At 47.8% G+C, this 26,243-nt stretch overlaps 1 protein-coding gene across 1 annotated transcript in view; it reads right to left on the bottom strand.

The window, feature by feature from the left end:
• EPG5 (ectopic P-granules 5 autophagy tethering factor) overlaps positions 1-26,243 on the bottom strand; it is a 194,787-nt gene that overhangs the window by 152,947 nt on the left and 15,597 nt on the right. Inside the window, exons 3-8 of the mRNA XM_073629339.1 lie at positions 21,610-21,853; positions 20,613-20,749; positions 14,289-14,396; positions 9,783-9,856; positions 4,021-4,126; positions 2,404-2,518 (exon numbers count right to left, since the gene is read on the bottom strand). Of these exons, the coding sequence (XP_073485440.1) occupies positions 2,404-2,518; positions 4,021-4,126; positions 9,783-9,856; positions 14,289-14,396; positions 20,613-20,749; positions 21,610-21,853 (784 nt within the window). The remainder of the gene's footprint in view (positions 1-2,403; positions 2,519-4,020; positions 4,127-9,782; positions 9,857-14,288; positions 14,397-20,612; positions 20,750-21,609; positions 21,854-26,243) is intronic.

Below are 26,243 nucleotides of genomic sequence, written 5' to 3' on the forward strand. Positions count from 1 at the left end.
CTCCTGGCATGGAGGGTGGGGGGTGCGGAAAGCTGTCCCTGCCGGGAGAACACAACAATCATTGTTAGTGGCTATAGCCACTGGCAATAATCGCATGAAAAATCCGACAGGTTAGTTGTACCCAAGTGGATCGATCAGGCTGCCCATACATGGTTTGAATCTCAGCCGGTCCCTGCTGAATGCAAAAAACCTTCAGCCTTTACAATCACTTTAACCACTTGCCGACCGCCGCACACAGATGTATGTCGGCAGAATGGCCCTGGCAGGCAAATGGGCGTACCTGTATGTCCCTTCAAATTTGCCGCCTATCGGGCACGCGCCCACTGGAAGCGTGCCCCGCTAACTCGATGACCGCTGGCGGCCCACGATTGCGGTGAGGAGCAGCAGAACAGGGAGATGCCTACTGTATGTAAACAAGGCATTTCCCTGTTCTGCCTAGCAACATGACAGAGATCTACTGCTCCCTGCCACCGAGAGCAGTGATCTCTGTAATGTTGTAGTGAGCCCATCCCCTACAGTTAGAAAACACCTCCCTAGGACACACTTAACCCCTTGATTGACCCCTAGTATTTAACCCCTTCCTTGCCAGTGTCATTTATACAGTAATCAGTGGCTATTTGTAGCTCTGATTGCTGTATAAATGACAATGGTCGCAAAATAGTTTTAAAAGTGTCCGATGTGTCCGCCATAATATCACAGTCCCAATAAAAATCGCAGATCGCCGCCATTACTAGTAAAAAAAAAAAAAAAAAAAGTATAATAAAAATGCCATAAATCTATCCCCTATTTTGTAGACGCTATAACTTTTGCGCAAACCAATCATTATACACTGCGATTTTTTTTTACCAAAAATATGTAGACGAATACGTATCGGCCTAAACTGAGAAAAAAAAATTTGTTTTTTTATATATTTTTTGGGGATATTTATTATAGCAAAAAATACAAAATTGTGTTTTTTTTTTTTTAAATTGGCACTCTTTTTTTTGTTTATAGCGCAAAAACAAAAGTCACAGAGGTGATCAAATACCACTAAAAAAAAGCTCTATTTGTGGGGAAAAAAGGACGTCAATTTTGTTTGTGTATAGCGTCGCACAACCGCGCAATTGTCAGCTAAAGGGACGCAATGCCGTAATCTTCTGGGGCTGAAGTGGTTAAAAAGTGATTGTAAAGTCTCTCTTTTTTTTTTCTTTAAAAATAACAGAGCAGCCCGGATCCTCCTCTTCTCAGGTCCCTCTTTGGCTCTCCTGGCCCCTCCATCCTGTTGGGTGCCCCCTCAACAAGCAGCTTGCCATGGGGGCACCCGAGCCGAGCTGCAGCTCTGTGTGTCCATTCAGACATGGAGCCCCGGTTCAGCCCTGCCCCCTCTTTCTCCTGATTGGCTGACTTGGATGGACAGCAACGGGAGCCAATGGCGCAACTGCTGTGTCTCAGCCAATAAGGAAGGAGTGTCCTGGACGGCCCAGGCACTCGTGCACATCACTGGGGGGAAGATCGGGCTCAGCTAAGTATTAGGGGGGCTGCTGCACACAGAACGTTTATCTAAATGCATAGAATGCATTAAGATAAATTCTGCCTTTAGAATCACTTTAAATAAAGGGACATGGACTGCTGTTTGGCACTTTTCAAATAAAACTTAGCAATAGAATGGTGGGAGAACCTCAGTGGAAATTCCTCATACTTGGACCGAATAGCATTCAGTACAGCAATCACTTTCCTGTATACCTGTTTGTCATGTTATTTTATTGTAATGTTTATTTTGTGTGTCGCAGTACGAGGTGTGCGCTAGTCAGAGACTTACAAACATCACCCATGCCAAACCTTTGCTAGGAGATCTAGTATTGGGCTTGCTGTCCAATCAGGGAGAAAGTTTAAAGTAAACAAAACAAACAATTACTGTACAGCAAAAAGCATGCAGACAGGAATGAAAAAAGCTTGGGTGCCAGAGAAAACTGCAGTGAGACTGGTGGAGCCCTTTATAAACTATATTACCAAAAGTATTGGGACGCCTGCCTTTACACGCACATGAACTTTAATGGCATTGCAGTCTTAGTCCGTAGGGTTCAATAATAAACCTTGTGGACAGCCTTCCCGGAAGAGTTGAAGCTGTTATAGCTGCAAAGGGTGGGCCAACTCAATATTGAACCCTACGGACTAAGACCAGGATGCCATTAAAGTTCATGTGCGTGTAAAGGCAGGTGTCCCAATACTTTTGGTAATTTAGTGTATATTGAGTTCTGCGTACTGACTGATTGGTTGGTTGGTTTGCAATACTGACAGGCTCTGCACTGACCTCACTGCCTCCGAAAACAGTCGTTTGGATTTAGCGTTCTTGTAGCAAAGCTGAAACAAACAGGCTCATGGAATATACATAGTAAAACAAGCTTAGAAGTAGAACCAGCTTACCTCTTGAATTGAACCCTAGAATATTCTTGAAAAGTTCATGAAATGGGAACTGTCCCAAAAGGCAAATAAGGTCTTCTTCTGAAAGTAACATCCAGCTGGTCTCTGGGTCTTCATCCTATGACACAGGGGACAAAGGCAATGAAAGCGTCTCTCTATACACCATTCATTATGAACTCTGGAAAGTATACATAAAAGGCAAAACTTTTTTAGTTTTGAACAGGATGGAGAGGGATGAGAACCCCGGTCAGGTTTTTATTGCTCTCTGTGCCCTCCTTAGGGGGAGTCACCCTCTCTATTTCTCCCATTTACCATTATCACAGAAAGTGAAAATAAAAGGGCATTGCAAAATGTTTGGTTTGTCACCAGAACAGGAATAGTGGGGATATTATCCATTTGGGGACACTAGCTCTGGTGACACCCAGGGATTCCCTCACTTTAGTGGGATTTTCAACAACTTCCTTTTTGGATATTGGACAGGAAGTGAAGGGATTTTTTTTTTTCTTTACCAGGTACCCACTTCCTAAATTCTCACCTGGAAGAGAATGTGTACTAAGGCATGCCCCCTTCCAGCCTGCCTGGCACATGCCACACATCCCAGGAGGCTGTAGGACCTGTCCCTCAACACCATGCAATGTCACACACGCGCAGTGGGAAGCCATCTGTGATTCCTCAGGAAAACACAGTCAGCTCCCATAACCAAAAATGGCAGCTCCGGGGACCCACAGCAGACCCCGGGGACTGGTAAGTATCTTCATTTTAAAACTCAGCATTTGTAGCTGCTGACTTGTAAGTCCCACATTAGTACAGTGAACGGCATTTTACCGCATCGGTTACTGCTGGGTTGTGAACAAGCAAACTATCGCTTGTGAAACGTCTACCATTGCCTGTACCTGTCTGACCCTTTTTTGACAATAAATATGACATCGAGATAATTTGGAGTCCCAGTGTACGACCAATTCCTTGTCTTGTACGGCTAGGACACACAGAAAACAAATGTGTCCTATGTGGTCCTATTCACACTGCAATGCTGCCCAGAGCTGCACTGCAGTGACCTGCGATCAAATGTAGACATGCCGCATTTTAACGCAGCGCACTGGACAGGATCGCATGTCACTGTACAGGAGCGCAACACAACGCACCCTGCTGCTGTACAGTGACATAAATGAAGTGAGCACTTCAAATAAAGTTTGTTTAAAGAAAAAAAAAAAAAAAAAAAAAAAAAAAAAAGAAGAAAGAGCTGTGTGATGCACTGAATCACGTACCCCATATACTCACTGCAGTCAGGAATGGACACCTGCTGGACAGTAAATCAATGTGGTTTACTGCGCGGCAGCTGTCCGTTTATGTCTGAATATGCCCTAAAATTTAAAAAATAAAAAACACAACTCAAACCAAAACTTTTTTTTTTTATTATTATTTGAGTATTTCTTTCAGATCTGTGCCTAACTTGGCATGTAATTCTGGGGGGGGGCATGGGGTACCTCGTTTTGATAGTTTTCCTTCCCCCTTCCCTTCCCGCAGTCTCTTTACTGCTGTCAATAATATTTTCCCAAGGCACAATAATGCATCTATCAAAAACCGCACGAGAGCGGCCAGCACTATGTAGATGTATCTCACCTCCTCTCCTCCCTCGTCCACCAGTGTCCAGTTTCCAGACTCTTTTCCCGACGAGGATCCTTTTCTCTCATTGGGTTTCATGTGACACAGGAAGTCAGTGCGATTTCTACAACAAAGGTCAAGAAAGCAATGTTACCCCACATCAGACGATGATTGCATGGGCTCTCCTGGTAGAGAGCTAAGAACCAGGATTTATCTAAACATTCTGAACTTCTGTCCAACCAAAGTTAAGCCTTAAAGAAGTTTGGGGTTGTTAAGAAAATAAACATTATACTCACCTCCATGCTGCAGCATCAGTCTGACCCCCGCCAGTTCTAAGACCGAGAACTGTGCAATCTAGGGACGCACTGATACCACTTTAAGAGTACAAGTACCAATACTTTTTTTCCAAGTACTTGCCGATATCGATACTTTTTTAATGTCATGTGACAGTGGCACCAATATGCAGCACTGATAGGGTGGCACCGATGAGGTGGCACCGATGAGGCGGCACTAATATGCAGCGCTGATGGGCACTGATAGGTAGGACTGATGGGCACTGATGGGGGGGGGGGGGACTGATGAGGCACTAAAATGCAGCACTGATAGGTGGCACTGATGAGGTGTGGACTGTGTCAGTAGTTTTATTATTTTTACAATTTATATATATTTTTTACAATGCTTTCTTTTTTTGGGAGGGGGAGTTCGGGGGGGAGGGTGGTGCCAGTGTCGATGGTGCCAGTGTTTTTTATTTTATTTTTTTTAATATTCAAACAATTTAACCTTTAAATATTATTCAATATAATTAGTTTTTTTTTTGTTTTCTTTTATAAGCCCTGTTGGGGGGCTTTTGTGAGATAATAGGGGTCTAAAAAGACCCCTGGCATCTCCCCTTTGAGACAGGGAAAGGGACTGAGGATAGAGATTCCCCGGTCCCTTTCTCTGTAGCTTCAGCTGCACTGAAGATGAATGGAGAGGAGACAGCGGCTCCTCTCCATTCATAAACTGAAACATCGGAAAAACAGATTATGATGCTCAGTTATGAATGGACATTTAGTGATCACTGACTCTGCTCATTCAGAAAATGAAGGAGCCGGTAAACGACAGATTTCCCAGCTCCTTCCTTCACTCTCCATCCTCACAGATCCAGGACAAGGGAGAGACTGGAGAAGGACCTGGAAATAGCGAGGAGCACACGGGGGGGGGGGGGGGGGGGAGCCGGAGAGAGCGAGGAGCACACGGGGGGGGGGAGCCAGAGAGAGCGAGGAGCACACGGGGGGAGCCAGAGAGAGCGAGGAGCACACGGGGGGAGCCAGAGAGAGCGAGGAGCACACGGGGGGAGCCAGAGAGAGCGAGGAGCACACGGGGGGAGCCAGAGAGAGCGAGGAGCACACGGGGGGGAGCCAGAGAGAGCGAGGAGCACACGGGGGGGAGCCAGAGAGAGCGAGGAGCACACGGGGGGGGAGCCAGAGAGCGAGGAGCACACGGGGGGGGGAGCCAGAGAGCGAGGAGCACACGGGGGGGGAGCCAGAGAGCGAGGAGCACACGGGGGGGAGCCAGAGAGAGCGAGGAGCACACGGGGGGGGGGAGCCAGAGAGAGCGAGGAGCACACGGGGGGGGGAGCCAGAGAGAGCGAGGAGCACACGGGGGGGGGGAGCCAGAGAGAGCGAGGAGCACACGGGGGGGGGAGCCAGAGAGAGCGAGGAGCACACGGGGGGGAGCCAGAGAGAGCGAGGAGCACACGGGGGGGGGAGCCAGAGGGAGCGAGGAGCACACGGGGGGGAGCCAGAGAGAGCGAGGAGCACACGGGGGGGAGCCAGAGAGAGCGAGGAGCACACGGGGGGGGAGCCAGAGAGAGCGAGGAGCACACGGGGGGGGGGAGCCAGAGAGAGCGAGGAGCACACGGGGGTGGAGCCGGAGAGAGCGAGGAGCACACGGGGGTGGAGCCGGAGAGAGCGAGGAGCACACGGGGGTGGAGCCGGAGAGAGCGAGGAGCACACGGGGGGGAGCCAGAGAGAGCGAGGAGCACACGGGGGGGAGCCAGAGAGAGCGAGGAGCACACGGGGGGGAGCCAGAGAGAGCGAGGAGCACACGGGGGGAGCCAGAGAGAGCGAGGAGCACACGGGGGGGGAGCCAGAGAGAGCGAGGAGCACACGGGGGGGAGCCAGAGAGAGCGAGGAGCACACGGGGGGGAGCCAGAGAGAGCGAGGAGCACACGGGGGGGAGCCAGAGAGAGCGAGGAGCACACGGGGGGGGAGCCAGAGAGAGCGAGGAGCACACGGGGGGGAGCCAGAGAGAGCGAGGAGCACACGGGGGGGGAGCCAGAGAGAGCGAGGAGCACACGGGGGGGGGAGCCAGAGAGAGCGAGGAGCACACGGGGGGGAGCCAGAGAGAGCGAGGAGCACACGGGGGGGGAGCCAGAGGGAGCGAGGAGCACACGGGGGGGAGCCAGAGAGAGCGAGGAGCACACGGGGGGGAGCCAGAGAGAGCGAGGAGCACACGGGGGGGGAGCCAGAGAGAGCGAGGAGCACACGGGGGGGGAGCCGGAGAGAGCGAGGAGCACACGGGGGTGGAGCCGGAGAGAGCGAGGAGCACACGGGGGGGGAGCCAGAGAGCGAGGAGCACACGGGGGGGGAGCCAGAGAGCGAGGAGCACACGGGGGGGAGCCAGAGAGAGCGAGGAGCACACGGGGGGGGGAGCCAGAGAGAGCGAGGAGCACACGGGGGGGGGGAGCCAGAGAGAGCGAGGAGCACACGGGGGGGGGGAGCCAGAGAGAGCGAGGAGCACACGGGGGGGGAGCCAGAGAGAGCGAGGAGCACACGGGGGGGAGCCAGAGAGAGCGAGGAGCACACGGGGGGGGAGCCAGAGGGAGCGAGGAGCACACGGGGGGGAGCCAGAGAGAGCGAGGAGCACACGGGGGGGGAGCCAGAGAGAGCGAGGAGCACACGGGGGGGGAGCCAGAGAGAGCGAGGAGCACACGGGGGGGGGGGAGCCAGAGAGAGCGAGGAGCACACGGGGGTGGAGCCGGAGAGAGCGAGGAGCACACGGGGGTGGAGCCGGAGAGAGCGAGGAGCACACGGGGGTGGAGCCGGAGAGAGCGAGGAGCACACGGGGGGGAGCCAGAGAGAGCGAGGAGCACACGGGGGGGAGCCAGAGAGAGCGAGGAGCACACGGGGGGGAGCCAGAGAGAGCGAGGAGCACACGGGGGGAGCCAGAGAGAGCGAGGAGCACACGGGGGGGGAGCCAGAGAGAGCGAGGAGCACACGGGGGGGAGCCAGAGAGAGCGAGGAGCACACGGGGGGGAGCCAGAGAGAGCGAGGAGCACACGGGGGGGAGCCAGAGAGAGCGAGGAGCACACGGGGGGGGAGCCAGAGAGAGCGAGGAGCACACGGGGGGGAGCCAGAGAGAGCGAGGAGCACACGGGGGGGGAGCCAGAGAGAGCGAGGAGCACACGGGGGGGGGAGCCAGAGAGAGCGAGGAGCACACGGGGGGGAGCCAGAGAGAGCGAGGAGCACACGGGGGGGGAGCCAGAGGGAGCGAGGAGCACACGGGGGGGAGCCAGAGAGAGCGAGGAGCACACGGGGGGGAGCCAGAGAGAGCGAGGAGCACACGGGGGGGGAGCCAGAGAGAGCGAGGAGCACACGGGGGGGGAGCCGGAGAGAGCGAGGAGCACACGGGGGTGGAGCCGGAGAGAGCGAGGAGCACACGGGGGGGAGCCAGAGAGAGCGAGGAGCACACGGGGGGGAGCCAGAGAGAGCGAGGAGCACACGGGGGGGGAGCCAGAGAGAGCGAGGAGCACACGGGGGGGAGCCAGAGAGAGCGAGGAGCACACGGGGGGGGAGCCAGAGAGAGCGAGGAGCACACGGGGGGGGGAGCCAGAGAGAGCGAGGAGCACACGGGGGGGAGCCAGAGAGAGCGAGGAGCACACGGGGGGGGAGCCAGAGGGAGCGAGGAGCACACGGGGGGGAGCCAGAGAGAGCGAGGAGCACACGGGGGGGAGCCAGAGAGAGCGAGGAGCACACGGGGGGGGAGCCAGAGAGAGCGAGGAGCACACGGGGGGGGAGCCGGAGAGAGCGAGGAGCACACGGGGGTGGAGCCGGAGAGAGCGAGGAGCACACGGGGGTGGAGCCGGAGAGAGCGAGGAGCACACGGGGGTGGAGCCGGAGAGAGCGAGGAGCACACGGGGGGGAGCCAGAGAGAGCGAGGAGCACACGGGGGGGGAGCCAGAGAGAGCGAGGAGCACACGGGGGTGGAGCCGGAGAGAGCGAGGAGCAGACGGGGGGTGGAGCCGGAGAGAGCGAGGAGCAGACGGGGGTGGAACCAGAGAGAGCGAGGAGCAGACGGGGGTGGAACCAGAGAGAGCGAGGAGCAGACGGGGGGTGGAGCCGGAGAGAGCGAGGAGCAGACGGGGGGTGGAGCCGGAGAGAGCGAGGAGCAGACGGGGGGTGGAGCCGGAGAGAGCGAGGAGCAGACGGGGGGGGAGCCGGAGAGAGCGAGGAGCACACGGTGGGGGAGCCGGAGAGAGCGAGGAGCACACGGTGGGGGAGCCGGAGAGAGCGAGGAGCACACGGTGGGGGAGCCGGAGAGAGCGAGGAGCACGCGGTGGGGGAGCCGGAGAGAGCGAGGAGCACGCGGTGGGGGAGCCGGAGAGAGCGAGGAGCACACGGTGGGGGAGCCGGAGAGAGCGAGGAAGCACACGGGGGGAGCCGGAGAGAGCGAGGAAGCACACGGGGGGAGCCGGAGAGAGCGAGGAGCACACGGGGGAGCTGGAGAGAGCGAGGAGCACACGGGGGAGCTGGAGGGGGACACGGGACGATCGGTGCGGTGGTGGAGGGAGGTACAAGCACTGATCTCCCTGTGTAGCTATCAATAAAGCATCTGACAGCGGCAGGATGGAGAGGAGGAGAAGCGGCTGTCAGATACTTTATTGAAAGCCACACAGGGAGATCAGTGCTTGTACCTCCCTCCACCACTGCATCGATCATCTGTGAGGCTTCCCGACCCCTGCTACGCTGAGGATGCCTGGCCCAATACAACTTGGTATTGGCACCGATACCAGTATCGGTGCAACCCTAGTGCGATCACATGACCACCGTTTGGTGCTCTGCCCCTCTAGCGCTCACAAGAGCGTCAGACCGGGGAGGGGGCAGAAGCGGCTGGCTGAGAGGCTGAGCCAGTTGCCGGTCAGGCTTCTAAGTGGATGCCGACATCGTCGGGATCCTTCCACAGTCTGGATTGGCTCTGTGACATCTCAGATTCTGGGTCACAATGCACACCTGTGATCCATATGGCCAAAAAAAGCCTTCACATGGTGGGCTCGGGCAGGAAAGAGAACACAATATAGTTACTAAAAACCCAGAAAATCACGGGAGAGCTGGAAATAAATAGGTAGTAGGGCTGAACCTGGCATTTACTAAAGCTTGCCTGTTTAATTCACAAAACACATTGATAAGTGCATATATGCTTTAGCCCTGGTTCACGCTGATGCAAAGTGGGAAATGCACAATATTTGCTGAGGTAACCCCCTTATGGCATCACACAGCGTCCATACAATCTGCTGCAGGTGTCAATGTTAGATTAATGACACCCCCGAAACAGAACGCAAAAGGCAGTGCGACTGCCAGAATCGCATCACATGGGTGTGAACCCATTCCTGTGCAAATTGCATGCTGTTTCCCCATTGCGCCTGTGTGAACCCAGGCTAAAATCACTATGACAAGCTTGGATCCACACGGGAGAGGTGCGGGAAACCACATTCTCGGTGACATCTGAAGACAACTTACCTGACCGGACACATGAGCACGGCAAGCTGCTGCATGAAGTGGAATACGCCGGCTGGATTGTGCAAAACGCGGACCTGAAAAACACACAAAGCAGCTCAGTAACTACGTGAATATCATTCTGTATCCTTATCTGCATTCAAAGGCATCATCAAATATTGGGCAATTTACTGACAGCATGTAAAGTCTGCAGGGCTGTATTGTTCCTGAGCTTACCATCAGCAGAATTCCTTTCTTAAAAGCGGTAACAAACCCAAAAGCTAATTTTTTATTAAATTGCCGCTTACAAATTCTTAGATATGATTCGTTTTCTATTTTAACCACTTCCATACCGGGCCTATTCTGGCACTATTCTGCTACATGTAAAAATCATAATTTTTTTGCTGGAAAATTACTCAGAACCCCCAAACACACATTTATATATATATATATACATATACACACACACACACACACACACACACACACACACACACACACACACACACACACACACACACATATATATATATTTATTTATTTATATATTTAACATTGTTAGCAGGGACCCTAGTAGATAAAATGGTGGACGCACCTTTTTACGTCACACAGTATTTACGCAGCAATTTTTCAGATACGTTTCATGAATTTAAAAAAAAAAAAAAAAAAAAAAAAAAACGGTAAAGTTAGCCCAATTTTTTTGTATAAGGTGAAAGATGATGTTACGCTGAGTAAATAGATACCTAGTCACACTTTAAAACTGTGCACAATTGTGGAATGGCGCCAAACTTTGGTACTTAAAAAATCTCCATAGACATTGCTTTAAATTTTTTTTACAGGATTCCAGTTTAGAGTTACAGAGAAGGTCTTTTGCTAGAATTGTTGCTCTCACTCCAACGATCGTGGCGCTACCTCCCATGCGCTATTTGAACGCAGTTTACATATGTGGGCGCGACTTACATATGCATTGACTTCTGTGCGCGAGCACGCGCAAATGCTTTCAATTTTTTTTTTATTGTTTATTTTACTTTTATTTTTTTATTTTTACACTTTCTCTTTAATTTTTTATTTATTTATCACTTTTATTCCTATTACAAGGAATTTAAATATCCCTTGTAATAGGAATAGTGCGTGACAGGTCCTCTTTATGGAGAGATGTGAGGTCTAACAGACCCCACATCTCTCCTTCAGGCTGGAAAGACCGAGATAAAAAAAAATAAACGATCTCGGCCTTCCTAGCTGCGTCCCCGGCAATGTTTACTTCCGTGGCCCGGACGTGACATCATAATGTCGCACCCGGTCCTACGAAGGTCATAGAGATGACGGGGAAATCTCTATGCTCAACTTCCGGCGACGGCTGATTCATTCTCCGGCTCGCCGTTCGCACGGGAGAGCCGGTACAAGCACCAGAGGGTAGCGGGGACCTCCCACCACCACTAAGAACGATCAAGCAGCTGAACTGCCGCTAGGATTGTTCTTATGGTGCAGGGAATCGCCGGCTGAAAAAGATGATATCTGAATGATGCCTGCTGCTGCAGGCATCAGATATCCCCACCCAAAGTCCAGGATGTCATATGACGTACCTTGGGCGGGAAGTGGCTAAGCTTTATTTCTTCTATTTTTACCTGGTGATCCAGCCAGCAAGTCTGTCGTTTTTCAAAAGAACAAGCTCTCCAGCAGAATGTATCAAGTTGTAAGGAAGAGACAAACCATTTAACACGGACAGGGGTGCTTACAATGATCAACTTTTATTCATGTAAAACCTTTATCCCAAAAAAGGAAAAAAACAGTTTGCTGTAACTGATTATAAAGGGCTTGGTGGATTTTCAGTGGAATTTCCTGGGCGATGTGAGCAGAAGGGTAGCAGATACTTGTCAAAACTAGGACCCCCACCCCCCCCACCCCCACCCCCCAAAAAAACAAAGTTGCAAAAGAAGAAGAGTGGGAAGGAGGGAATAAAGCGGAATTTCCCATTTAGGGTGAAGTTTCGGTTTAATGCAGCCACCACATCGAAGGAATGGTAAGCTGCACTGCAATGTATTCAATTTTGGTTCTTGGGTTTAGGTACCACTTCAATACCGGGCACTTCGCACCTTCCTGCCCAGGCCAATTTTCAGCTTTCAGCGCTGTCACTTTTTAAATGACAATTGCGCGGTCATCCATCACTGTACCCAAACTAAATTGTTATCGTTTTGTTCCCACAAATAGAGCTTTCTTTTGGTGATATTTGGTCACCTCTGGGGTTTTTATTTTTTGCTAAACGAATAAAAAAAAAAAAAAAAAAATTTTTGAAAAAAAAAAAACGTTTTTCTTGGTTTTTGTTATAAAATTTTGTAAATAAGTATGTTTTCTCCTTCACTGATGGGCAATGATAAGCTGCACTGATGGGCACTGAGAAGGCGGCACCAATGAGGTGGCACTGATGGGCAGCACTGATGGGCATTAGTGATGGGTACTTATGGGTGCCTCTGATAGACGGCACTGAAAGGTGGCACTGATGGGCACTGATGGCTGGCACTGGATTTCACTGAGACATCACTGGCAGGCATTTTTCAATGGCACTGATTGGCAGCTGCCTGGTGGTCTAGGGTGGCATACCTGGTGGTCCAGTGTGGTGACCATCCCTTGTGGTCCTGGGTGGGCATCCGAGGGGGGGCTGCACTGATAAACAATCAGCAAAGACCCCCCTGTCAGGAGAGCAGCCGATCGGCTCTCCTTGTCAGACGCGAGTGAGGAAAAGCCAATCAACGGCTCCTCCTGTTTTCATCGTGATCAGCCGTGATTGGACACGGCTGATCACGTGGTAAAGAGTCTCGACAGAGACTGTTTACCTAGATCAGAGTTGCGGTGGGTCAGACTGACACACCACAACAATGATCGCCACGAGGCACCCCGGGGGCGCGCAGGAGCTTGATATCCTGGTGACATCATATGACGTCCAGTCAGGATATCGCAACCACTTTGCCGACGTCATATTGCTATTTCGAGCTATAGTCAGTGATCATTGTATTCTGACACCAGGGGAACCTCCCGCTGTCAGAATACTATAGCATAGGAGGGAATTGAGTGATTTTCTTTCCTTCAGTTCGTGGTTGAAGGAAAGAAAATTGCATGATCTATGGCTTGCCTTATTCTGCGAGTGTATGGAAGACTAATGGTGGCCATGTCTAAGGAAAAGATCCATAAGGCGCACATTATAAAGCATTCCCATGTGCAAGAAGTGAGATGAATGGCAGCCTCAGTCCAGACCCCAGCTAGGCCACGCCCCCAATGGTGCAACTCATGACGGCCAAACATGGATCGAAATTTCAATCCAGTATGGACAGGCTGGTTGTACATAATTTGATCGTTATTTTCCCGAATGATCGGTGCCGCTGGCTATGGCTGGCAACACTGGTCATTGTATTCTGACGGCAGGGAAGTCTCCCCACTGTCACAGCACAATAGCTCAGTGGGAGGATTCTCCATCCATCTCCAATGTGCTGATAGGGGAATCAGATCATTTTTGTTTTCATTCACCCCACTGGTTGAACAAAAAATAAAATCATCATGCATGGCCAGCCCTAAAATAGTATGGGATCGAAAAAAAAAAAAAAAAAAACAAACATGCGCAATTATCTAGGTGGATGCAGCATCGATCCCCTGCCACTTCTAAGACCAAGACCTGAGCGATCAAAGACCACTGATCGCTTAGTTTTCTGTCTTCGGTGAGCATAGAGTGATGACAGTCACTCACAGGCTCTCTGCTCTGCCCCTCCAGCACTCATTGGAGCACCTGGCTGTGGAGGGGGTGGGAGCAGCTTGCTCAGGCTCTCAGCCGCACGCTGCCGGTCAGGAATAGGGGTGGATCCTGACATTAATGTTGGGATCTATCCAAAGCCTGGACAGGATGAGTGACTTCAGCCGACAGCGGACTTTAGCCAACTCTGAATCTGGATCACAAGAGGGCAGAACCAAGTGCACTCCTGTGTCCCACTGGAGAAGTATGGCCGAAGGAGCCTTAGCTCTACTTCTCCTTTCAAGTGATATTAAAATCACGTTGTTTTATTATTTTTTAAATAACAAACATGTTATACTTACCTGCTCTGTGCAGTTGGTTTTGCACAGAGCAGCCTCGGTCCTCCTCTTCTCGGGTCCCTTGCTGGCACTCCTGGCTCCTCTCTCCTGTTGAATGCTTCCAGAGCAAGCAGCTTGCAATGGGGGCACCTAAGCCAAGCTGCTGCACTGTGTGTCCATTCAGATGTGCCCCCTCTCTCACCTCATTGGCTCACTGGCTTTGAGTGACAGCAGCAGGAGCCAATGGCGCCCACTGCTGTCTTAGCCTATGAGGAGGGAGAACCCCAGACAGCCCAGACTCTTGTGCACATCGCTGGATAGAGAGGAGGCTCAGGTAACTATTAGGGGGGCTGAGGGGTCTGTTGCACACAGAAGGTTTTTTTTACCTTAATGCACAGAATGCATTAAAGATAAAAAAAAACTTCTGACTTTAGAAACACTTTAAGCTTTACATCTACTTCTACCGCAGCTTACCTGTATGAATGGGACAGCCCATTTATTAATGCCAGCAGGACAGCGCAGGACATGGTTTAGGAGAAAGAGATGGTCCCCCAAACATCCGACCTTCAGCAGCACAGAGACCTAAATAACAAGAGAAGGATTATAAATGTGGGTCAATAATATGACATGTATATTAAATATTTTGTAAAGCCTATACCAAATATATTCGTGAATTCGCTCCCCTGGAGATTCACCTAAAGACCAGAGCCACTAAATGAGACCAGAGTACCCTCTACAGACCCATGGAGATTCACCTAAAGACCAAAGTACCCTCTACAGACCCATGGGGATTCTCCTAAAGACCAGAGTACCCTCTACAGACCCACGGAGATTCACCTAAAGTCCAGAGTACCCTCTACAGACCCACGGAGATTGACCTAAAGACCAGAGTAACCTCTACAAACCCATGGAGATTCACCTAAAGACCAGAGTAACATCAACAAACCCATGGAGATTCACCTAAAGACCAGAGTACCCTCTACATACCCATGGAGATTCACCTAAAGACTAGAGTACCCTCTACATACCCATGGAGATTCACCTAAAGACCAGAGTACCCTCTACAGACCCATGGAGATTCACCTAAAGACCAGAGTAACATCAACAAACCCATGGAGATTCACCTAAAGACCAGAGTACCCTCTACATACCCATGGAGATTCACCTAAAGACCAGAGTACCCTCTACAGACCCATGGAGATTCACCTAAAGACCAGAGTAACATCAACAAACCCATGGAGATTCACCTAAAGACCAGAGTACCCTCTACATACCCATGGAGATTCACCTAAAGACCTGAGTAACCTCTATAGACCCATGGAGATTCACCTAAAAACCAGAGTACCCTCTACAGACCCATGGAGATTCACCTAAAGACCAGAGTACCCTCTACAGACCCATGGAGATTCACCTAAAGACCAGAGTAACCTCTACAGACCCATGGAGATTCACCTAAAGACCAGAGTAACCACTACAGACCCATGGAGATTCACCTAAAGACCAGAGTACCCTCTATAGACCCGTGGAGATTCAAAGACCAGAACCATTAAATGAGACTAGAATACACTCTACAAACCCCTGGAGATTCACCTAAAGATCAGAACCGCTAAATAAGACCAGAGTACTGTGTTCTGGATCAGCAAAGACCAAGTGATCGTTAAAAAAAAAAAAAAACCCCAAAGAATGTGACACCGGCTTAGGTTTCCTTGTATCTACCAAAAATTCCTCTCTTCTGTTACAGAGATTTATTCTCACATGCACATGTAAGGTGTTTCCAGTAAAGGGTATTGGTAATACCTTCACATAGAAAGACATTTTAAATAATTGTGCTCTTCCAACCATGTAGAAACAGTTTGTGGAAGACCCTTTACTACGGTTTTGGTCAGAATTATGAATTATGTCCCAAAAAGATACCGATTAGCCACTGACCCATGAACCAGCCTTTTTCCTATTAAATCACCCCAGTATCCCTAGGAGCTCCTTAAAAAAAAAAAAAAAAAAAAACCATTCTCAGAATGGGTTTTTGACAAGGAATCTAGAATTGTTAAAAAGTTCAACTGTAAAATGGTCCAACTGTTCATCCATGGTTAACAATTATTATTACGTTAAGGAGTACAAATTATCAGATGAACCGCACATACTGTATTTACCATTCTTTCAATATAAGTGTTATTTGACACATCCTGTATAACCTCTTGTTTGTACAAATTATCCAGAAAACAATAAAAATTATGAAAAAAATAAATAAAATAATAATCTATACTCCCTCATTTGATCACCGTTTAAAGGTTCTGTATTCCGGATCAGGGGAAACAACCCCAAGCACCATCCATCTCAATGTGGCTCGTCAAAATCAATGAAACTATTAGAAGAATTGAGGAACTTGCAAGGGAACCCATGATAAACAATGGAAGGCATGCAGTAGTTCTTATTGGAATGAGTTCTACCTAAGAACATAAAGCATGGCATGTTGACTCTCAGGAATGAGGACATTATATTTCAGGACAGGGATGGGATTTCTGGGTGGGGGTTTATGGTAGGGGGGGAGACATTTTTCCCTACTCTATGGCTTTCTTCACCTATTTTTTTTTTTTTCTTGAGGTTTCATGATGTTCTCACTATTACTTTATCAGACACTTTTTTCTTACAACCTCTAAACTACAGCATGCAGCAGTAATTGGCCTTTCAAAACAAAATTTTCTATGCAATGATTTGGAACATTGACAGGAGTAACACTGGAGTTGCATGTAATATGTTTTTTTCCCTGGTTGTTTTTGGTATCCTAAATAGCATACATGTTGGACTGTACCGTACTATAATTTTAGCATACAGTAGGGAAAATAATTATTTGATCCCCTGAAGATTTTGTAAGTTTGCCCACTTACAAAGAAATGCAGGGCCTATAATTTTTATCATACCCTGTTTCCCCGAAAATAAGACCTAGTGTGATTGTCGGTGATGGCTGCAATATAAGCCCAACCCCCCAAATAAGCCCTAGTTAAAGTCCTTGTAGGTCTTATTTTTAGGGTAGGGCTTATTTTCGGGGGAAACAGGGTAGGGCTTATTTGGGGGGTTAGGGCTTATATTGCAGCCATCACCGACAATCACGCTAGGTCTTATTTTTGGGGAAACAGGGTAGTAGTATTTCAAATGATAGAAAACAGAATATCAACCAAAAATCCAGACAAAATACAGAAAACAAATGTTATAAATTGAGTTGCAGTTCAGTGAGTAAAATAAGTATTTGGTCCCCAGCAAAACATGTCTTTGTACTTGGTGGAGAAACCCTTCTTGGCAGGCACAGAGGTACGACGTTTATTGTAGTTGATGACCAGGTTTGCTCACATCTCAGGAGGGATTTTGGTCCACTCTTCTTTACAGATCTTCTCTAAATCCTTAAGGTTTCTTGGCTATCACTTGGCAACTCAAAGTTTCAGCTCCCTCCATAAATTTTCTATAGGATTAAGGTCTGGAGACTGGCTAGGCCACTCCATGACCCTAATGTGCTTCTTCTTGAGCCACTCTTTTGTTGCCTTGGCAGTATGTTTTGGGGCATTGTCAGCTGGAAGACCCATCCACGACACCAAATTTAGTGTTCTGGCTGAGGGAAGAAGGTTCTCATCCAAGATTTTACAATACATGGACCCATCCATTGGCCCCTCAATGCGGCAAAGTCAGCCTGTACCTTTAGCAGAGAAACCGCCCCAAAGCATCATGTTTCCACCTCCGTGCTGGACTGTAGGGATGGTGTTCTTAGGGTAGTTCATAGGCAGGGTAGTGTTCATAGTCAGCATTTTTTCTTCCTGCAAACATGGCGAGGTCTCATCTGAGCACAGCACTTTCTCCCAAGATTCTCTGAATCATTAAGATGTCAATTTGCAAACTTCAGACAGGCCTGCACATGTGCCTTCTGGAGGAGTGGGACCTTGTGGGCGCTGCAGGATTTCAATCCATGGTAGCGTATTCTGCTATCATAATGTTATATTATTAATATTATAATGGTTTATTTGGTGACTGTGGTCCCAACTGCCTTGAGATCATTCACAAGCTCCTCCTGTGTAGTTCAGGGCTGATCCCTCACTTTTCTCATGATCATCCTTACCCCATGAGGCAAAATCTTGCATGGAGCTCCAGATCAAGGGAGATTGATGGTTATTTTGCATTTCTTCCATTTGCGAATAATCGCTCCAACAGTTGTCTCCTTCTCACCAAGCTTCTTGCTGATGGTCTTGTAGCCCATTCCAGCCTTGGGCAAGTTTACAATCTTGTCTCTGACGTCCTTTGACAGCCCTTTGGTCTTGCCCATGATGGTGAGGTTTGAATGGAAGAAAGAGATTCTGTGGACAGGGACTTTTATACACATAACGAGTTGTCGTTAGGAGCACCTTCTTAAAATTGACAGGACTTTTCTGTGTACCACATGAGCACATACTGTAGCCAGTTTGTGGGAGCCAGAATTATTGTTGGTTGGTAGGGGATCAAATAACGTATTTTACTCACTGAACTACAACTCACTTTATAACATTTGTATTATGTATTTTTTCTGGATTTTTGGTTGATATTCTGGCTCTAACATTTAAAATACACCTATGATAAAAATTATAGACCCTTCATTTATTTGTAAGTGGGCAAACTTACAAAATGTGCAAGAGATCAAATAATTTTTTTACCCACTGTAAATGAAAAATGGTAATAAAAAAAAAAAAAAAAGTTTAGGACCTCCCCACCTACGCACAGACTTGGGAAAGAGAACTCCGGCTTAAAGTTACTCCTTTAGACTGGGAAAATGGTTTTATTCTGACCCTCAAATTGTCATTATGGATTAAGATACAGGAAAAGGGGTTTAAACGTATTACTACCCTCAATTCTGCATCACTTTTAATTGTGCAGTCCCAGACACCTGCTGGCAGTGTCATGCTTTCAAAAGGTACCCCTGCTTCATATACAATGGGACTGCCCCTCTATCCAGGCATTCTGGTTGCAAATCCTTAATCTCTACTATAAGCTCATAGCGACCCAAATCCAAGTTTCCCCCATGGTAGCACTCCTTTCCAAGATTCTTGGACCTCTTAAGTCCACAAAAAAAAAAAATTGATGTCCTCAGGCATTTTCTTGCCATGGCCAGGGCGGTCTCACCCCGTTATTGGGAAATGACCTCAACACCTCCCCCTTGTGGAATGGGCCACTGAACTCGACTCCTATCAGGGACCTGGAATATCTACTGCAGGAACATGGTAGGGAAGAACAGTTCAATAAGACTTGGACATCTTCTTCCATTTTTTGTTACTCAGCTGCATTTCAAGTTTGGATTAAGGAGGATATTTCCTGGACTTGAACTCAGCCATGATGGAGTGATCCCAAATGCCTCTCTCCCCATCAAACCCCCAGTAGCTCTTTTCCTCCTTATCTATCCTTTTCTTAATTGGTAGTAACTCTTCCTTCCCCAGTGGACACAAACCATACAGGTTCATTTATTCTCCTTCAAAGAATAGATAAACCTACCTATCGAATAGTACAACCTCCCACCATGTTTCTAAAAGAAAGTAGCACTTGCCTAACCTAGTTGGGTTGGAGCTTTCCTAATTTTCTTTCAGATGATCCAAGATGGTGCTTATTCTTTGATAACACTTGCCCGCCACCATAGGACTTGGTGTTTCTATACAAACTTTTTGATGTTTACAGTTCATCCTTTTGGAAAATTTGATCCTTCCACCTTTGTACCTGTAAATCTTGCTTAAAAACTTTAAAGGAAGACTGAACCAAAAAAAAAAAAAGTTTGACCAGTTTGGTCACTCCAGTGACCTGCCCCGAGTCCTGACCTCAACCCTAATGAACACCTTTGGCATGCATTGGAGCACCGATTACAAGCCAGCTCTTCTCATCAAACATCAGTACCTGACCTCACAAAATGCTCTTTTAGCTGAATGGACACATATTCCCACATACACATTCCAACATCTTGGGGAAAGGCTTCCCAGATGAGTGGGGGCCTTTACAGCCAGTAAAGGGGGGTCAACCCCATATTAATGATCTTGGTTTTGCAATGGGATGTCCAACAAGCTCATATACTTTAGGTATGATGAACAGGTCTTGACAAGCCTTAGTGTACTTGTAATGATTTTCTGACAAACACACAACTGCCTTTTTGCATCCTTGAGAGTACAGGGGGTCCCCGGGTTACAAACAAGATAGGGACTGTAGGTTTGTTCTTAGGTTGAATCTGTTTGTAAGTCGGAACAGGTAAATTTTTTAAGTGTAGCTCCAGCCAAAAAATCTATTTTTAAGTTTTTTAGATAGCATAGGGAAGGGTTATCACCCCTGTAACATTTGTTTTGCTGTCTGTGCCCCTGTTCAGAAGATTTCACCTCACTTTCTGTCCCAATGACAATTGGATTTTGAAAATTTGGGGTTAATAGGGAAATAAGGATAGGTGATAAAGCATCAGTGGAGACACCTTTTACCCATATTAACTCTTACAGGAGTGAATTTCCCTTTCTAGTGGTAGATTTCCTCTCACTTCCTGTTGTCTCCCTCCGTTTGTAAGCAGGAGTCGTTTGTAAGTCGGATGTTTGTAAGTAGGGGACCCCCTGTATATCACAAAAGTCTGAATTTTCTGATAAAGCTTAGAAAACGCGGCAGATGTGTAGCAAAATTCGAGAACTAGGATTCTAACACCCATGATTACCCGGCCTCCAGAAAAATTCTAGTCACACACTGTCAAGTTTCAAAAAAAAAAAAAAAAAATTCTACATAAAGAATTTTAGAATAGTGAACATTTAGGACGTGAAAAGCACTCACCAGCTTTTGAAGCCACAGGAGAATGTCATTCTGGAACTGGGTGTCCTCGATGAGCCGCCGGGTGAAGCTAAACAAGACACTGATACATTCCTTCAATAAGATGAGATCGGCGTGAGATCCCTCCAACTTCTGAGGAGCTACAGGAAACATGGAGGAGAGAATGACGGGAAGAACATCAAAAAAGGGAATGCAAGGAACAGTATTTAGCATAGAGCTGCATGAAAACGACCAAAAAAAAAAAATCAAGCAATCATTCTTACATCCAATGTGCCAATCCATGTATGTAAATTTTGCACATTTCTAAGGCTGAACTAAAAAAAAAAAAAAAAAAATACTTTTGCAGGTGCCCCCACCTGTCCTTCCCACACTTGCCCCCCCATGCCCCAAAGCACCCACCCCCCATGTTGAGGGCAGGCGGCCTGGTACGGTCCAGGGGGGGGGGGGCGCTCGCTCATCCCCACCCCCATTCCTGACCGGCCAGGCTGCGTGCTCGGATAAGGGTCTGGTATGGATTTTGGGGGGCCCCCACGCCGATTTTTCGGCGTAGGGGGTTCCCCTTACAATCCATACCAGACCTAAGGGCCTGGTATGCCCCTGGGGGGAACCCACGCCAGTTTTTTTATTTAAAATTTGGCGTGGAGTTCCCCCTTATGATTCATAACAACTACTGTATGTTTTCATTTGTTAATGCCAAAAATGTGGCGTACAAAGTAGTACTGCTCCCAAATCGCGGCCGCGAAATCACGGTAAAATTGCGCGACTTTGAAGTTGTATAAGTGTGAAAGGGGCCTTAGGCTCCATTTTCTGTTCTGCAGTGTTTTGGGCATATAAAAACTGGTGAAGTATATATATATATATATATATATATATATATATATATATATATACATATACACATATACACACACACACTGTACATCCATGGCATGTATCCACAGAAAGAAAGGAAAAAAGGAAAAGATTACATTTGTGATTCAGACACTTTTAGGACACTCACCATAGTCTGGATGGTAGACGGCCACTGACCGGAGGAAGGGAGAATTGTTGACCATTCCATAGATATAAGACTCAACCTGCAGCCGAGATAACACTGATGTATAGGAGTGCAGAGCAAACGTCTGATATAGGTGATCGGACTTCAGCTCAAACAGCCGTTTCAGGTCTGCCAGTGCCGACGTATTGACCTCTGCCGTCTGATAGTGGTGATACCCAACCACCTTGGCTTGATCTTCACAGAGACCCTGTGGGAGGAGAACGTGGACCAGTCAATCAGTCAGTCTTTACTGACACAATCCTCTGCTTTTCATTTCTAAATATATGCAAAAACTTTTTTTTTCCTTTTTTATTTTTTTTTTTAACTGAAGACAAAGCTGGACGAAAATGCCTTGTTGATGTCAGAGGAGAATGGGCAGGCTGGTTCGAGATGATAGAAAAGGCAACCGTAACTCAAATAACCACTCATTACAACCAAGGTATGCAGAATACCATCTTTGAACCCACAACACATCGAACCTTGAAGCAGATGGGCTACAGCAGCAGAAGACCACACCGGGTGCCACTCCTGTCAGCTAAGAAAAGGAAACTGAGGCTACAATTTGCACAGGCTCACCAGAATTGAACAACAGAAGATTGGAAAAACGTTGCCTGGTCTGAATTGCAGCTACGACATTCAGATGGTAGGATCAGAGTTTGTAAACCACATGAAATAATGGATCCATCCTGCCTTGTATCACCGGTTCAGGCTGGTGGTGGTGGTGTAATGGTGTGGGGGATATTTTCTTGGCACACTTTGGGCCCCTTAGTACCAATTGAGCATTGTTTAAACACCACGGCCTACCTGAGTATTGTTGCTGACCATGTCCATCCCTTTATGAATCATCTTCTGACGGCTCCTTCCAGCAGGATAATGTACCATGTCACAAAGCTCCAATCATCTCACCACTGGACAATGAGGTCCCTGTACTCCAATGTCCTCCACACTCACCACATCTCATCCAATAGAGCACCTTTGGGATGTGGTGGCAACTGCGTGATGTTACCATGTCACTATGGACCAAAATCTCTGAGGAATGTTTTGCAACACCTTATTGAATCTATGCCACCAAGAATGAAGGCAGTTCTGAAGGCAAAAGGGGGTCCAACCTGGTACTGGCAAGGTGTACCTAATACCTACCTAATATACCTAAGTGGCCGGTGAATGTATATGCGTTATTGATTGGCCTTGGCATGGGTGCAGCACGGTGTAGCCGCAGTTTTCATGCACATTACCTGTGGTTTCCCAAAAACTATTATGTTCTGATTTTTTTGGTGCATTTTCTGAAAGCTCACCAAAACATTCAGCATGCGGGACTTTGGGCAAACTTTCAGAAAACACATAAATGAAGTCTAATGCCGCGTACACACGGTCGGACTTTTCGTCTACAAAAGTCCGACAGCCTGTCCGACATACTTCCGACGTACCTTCGGCGGACTTGCGGCAGACTTTCTTACGAACGGACTTGCACACACACGACCACACAAAAGTACGACAGCCTAGTACGCGGTGACGTACACCAAGTCCGACGAGACTATAAAACGGAAGTTCAATAGCCCGTACGACACCCTTTGGGCTCCTTCTGCTAATCTCGTGTTTATCTCGTGTTAGTAGAAGTTTGGTGAGAGACGATTCGCGCTTGTGAGACTCGTATTTTTCAGTTCGTTTTAACTGTTGTTCAGTCTGTGCTTGTGAGGTTTGTATCTGCTTTTCAGTGCGTTTGGTCAGTTGGCATTGAGAAATCTTTGTTTTATTGGCCGCTCGTTCCTGATTTTCAGGTCGTTCTTCACAGGCCTTGCTGTTCTTCAGTGCGTTCTGTTTAGTGCGTTCTGACCAGCCGACCGTTTTGAAGCCATGTTACCTGTACGTACTCGTCGTAGAGCTCGTGCATTGTATGTGCTTGGTGCTGTAGTTTATTCTTCAGCCCAAGACCAGTCCATGAACAGGGCGAGGAGGAGTTCATGGACCAAGAATTGGTTGCTTCAGCGTGACCAGTTCTGTCACATGCCTTTGCTCCGTGAGATCCGTGAGAATAATCCTGAGGATTTCAGGAACTTTCTCCGGATGACGGACCCCGTTTTTGACCGTTTGTTGGCTTTGCTGACCCCCTATATCAGCAGGCAGGATACCTGCATGAGGCAAGCCATCACTCCGGAGCAGAGGCTGGTCGCTACCTTGCGGTATTTGGCCACAGGGAGAAGCCTGCAGGACCTTAAGTTCTCGACAGGCATCTCCCCCCAGGCTCTGGGGATCATTATCCCAGAGACCTGTTCTGCCATCATACAGGTCCTGCAGAAGGACTATATTAAGGTAAGATATTTTTCTTTTATTAGCATCACATGTTCTTTTATGTAATCTTTGATAATGTGATGTATTTCTTGCTTCAAACACTACTTACCATCATTGCAATATAGTGTGAATGTCCCCTTTTTATCCTCACACATGCTGGAATTTTTTCCTGTTATTTTTTGTCATGCATGTATATTTTCCTTCAATAACCTTCCCAGCATGAAGTGATGGGAACATATCCACCTAGTCTACTCATTTGGAATGTATTTTGTTTGAGTGTATTTAGTGTGCTGCTAATGAGCAATTATCTAGATTTCACAACCCCCCCACCCCCCCCACCCCCACCTAAACTCACTCCAAATAGTGTGCTGCTAATGAGCAATTATCTAGATTTCACAACCCCCCCACCCCCCCCCCCCACCTAAACTCACTCCAAATAGTGTGCTGCTAATGAGCAATTATCTAGATTTCACAACCCCCCCACCCCCCCCCCCACCTAAACTCACTCCAAATAGTGTGCTGCTAATGAGCAATTATCTAGATTTCACAACCCCCCCACCCCCCCCCACCTAAACTCACTCCAAATAGTGTGCTGCTAATGAGCAATTATCTAGATTTCACAACCCCCCCACCCCCCCCCACCTAAACTCACTCCAAATAGTGTGCTGCTAATGAGCAATTATCTAGATTTCACAACCCCCCCACCCCCCCACCCCCCACCTAAACTCACTCCAAATAGTGTGCTGCTAATGAGCAATTATCTAGATTTCACAACCCCCCCACCCCCCCCCCACCTAAACTCACTCCAAATAGTGTGCTGCTAATGAGCAATTATCTAGATTTCACAACCCCCCCCCCACCTAAACTCACTCCAAATAGTGTGCTGCTAATGAGCAATTATCTAGATTTCACAACCCCCCCACCCCCACCCTCGTTAAAATTTGCTGGAATGTTCTGTGGTGTTGATTTGTCTAAAGCAAATATATGTTGCACTTTGCAAAATGCATGTGCACTCTACAAGTGCATTTGTTCCAGTGCTTTAGTAAATGAGCAGAAGCTCTGCTGATTTCCATCATCAAATCATATGCAAGCCTCAAAGTGTTTTCATTAATTGCCCTTGCATGTGATTGTGTACTCCTTGCAACATGAATGCCTTTTTACATTACCTCATTTACTGTAAGCTGGTTAGCAACTGCACCTGCAGAGTGCGACAACTGCAGTCTTGTAGCCTTTTTAGTCCCTAAATTCCTGCGTGTCCTAAAAGTAATTTTTTTTAGGGATTTCACAACCCCCTAAAATGTAATCAATGTTCCATCAGAGGGGGTGAGCAATCTGATAAGTGTGCCTTTCCATATTAGTTATTCCAGAACAATTAAATTATTGAATGTTATACTGATGCTGGGGAATAATGTTTTTAATTGTCTAATTTTCTTGCAATGTTAGCTTCAAAATTAATTGATTTTGGTTTTCTTGTTTGATTTCCCAGTTTCCTTCAACGCCACAGGAATGGCAGACTGTGGCATCCCATTTTGCCAGCCGTTGGGACTTTCCCAATTGTGGAGGGGCTATAGATGGGAAACATGTCCACATTGTGCCACCACCCCATTCGGGGTCATATTATTTTAATTATAAGGGGTTCCACAGTATTGTTTTAATGGAGGTGGTGTCGGCACACTATGATTTTTTATATGTGGACGTGGGGAAGAATGGCCGGATGTCGGATGGAGGAGTATTTGCCCAGACGGAGTTCTGCCAGCGTCTCCAGAGTGGTGGCCTGGGATTGCCACCTGATGAGGATAACGTGGAAGGACTCCCCTTTGTCTTCATTGCCGATGAAGCCTTTGCTCTCAGCAAGCACCTCATGAGGCCATTCCCCCAAAGAACCCTCACCCCGGAGAGGAGGGTTTTTAATTACCGGCTGGCCAGAGCTAGAAGAGTGGTTGAGAATGCGTTTGGAATTCTGGCCAGCCGGTTCCGCCTGTTTCAAACAGCCATTAATTTGGCGGAATACAAACTTAATTTTATCATTTTATCGTGCTGCATTCTGCACAACTTTTTAAATAAGCATTCTCCAAATTATATAGGCACAGTTGGGCCTGAGGCCGGACAAATAGAAGCCAACCTTACAGGCCTGGATACTGTCCGTACTGGCTTGGCCCCCCAAAGTGCCCGTCAAGTTAGACAGCAATATGTTAATTATTTTATGGGTAGGGGGGCCATTGCAATGGGCCAGGATATATAATTTTTGACAATAAAAAAATTATTGATGAAATCTTGCATTATATTTATTGCTTGCCTTTCTTTTGGGC

This window comes from Aquarana catesbeiana, linkage group LG01 (assembly GCF_042186555.1).
Source record: "Aquarana catesbeiana isolate 2022-GZ linkage group LG01, ASM4218655v1, whole genome shotgun sequence".
Classification (NCBI taxonomy): Eukaryota; Metazoa; Chordata; class Amphibia; order Anura; family Ranidae; genus Aquarana; species Aquarana catesbeiana.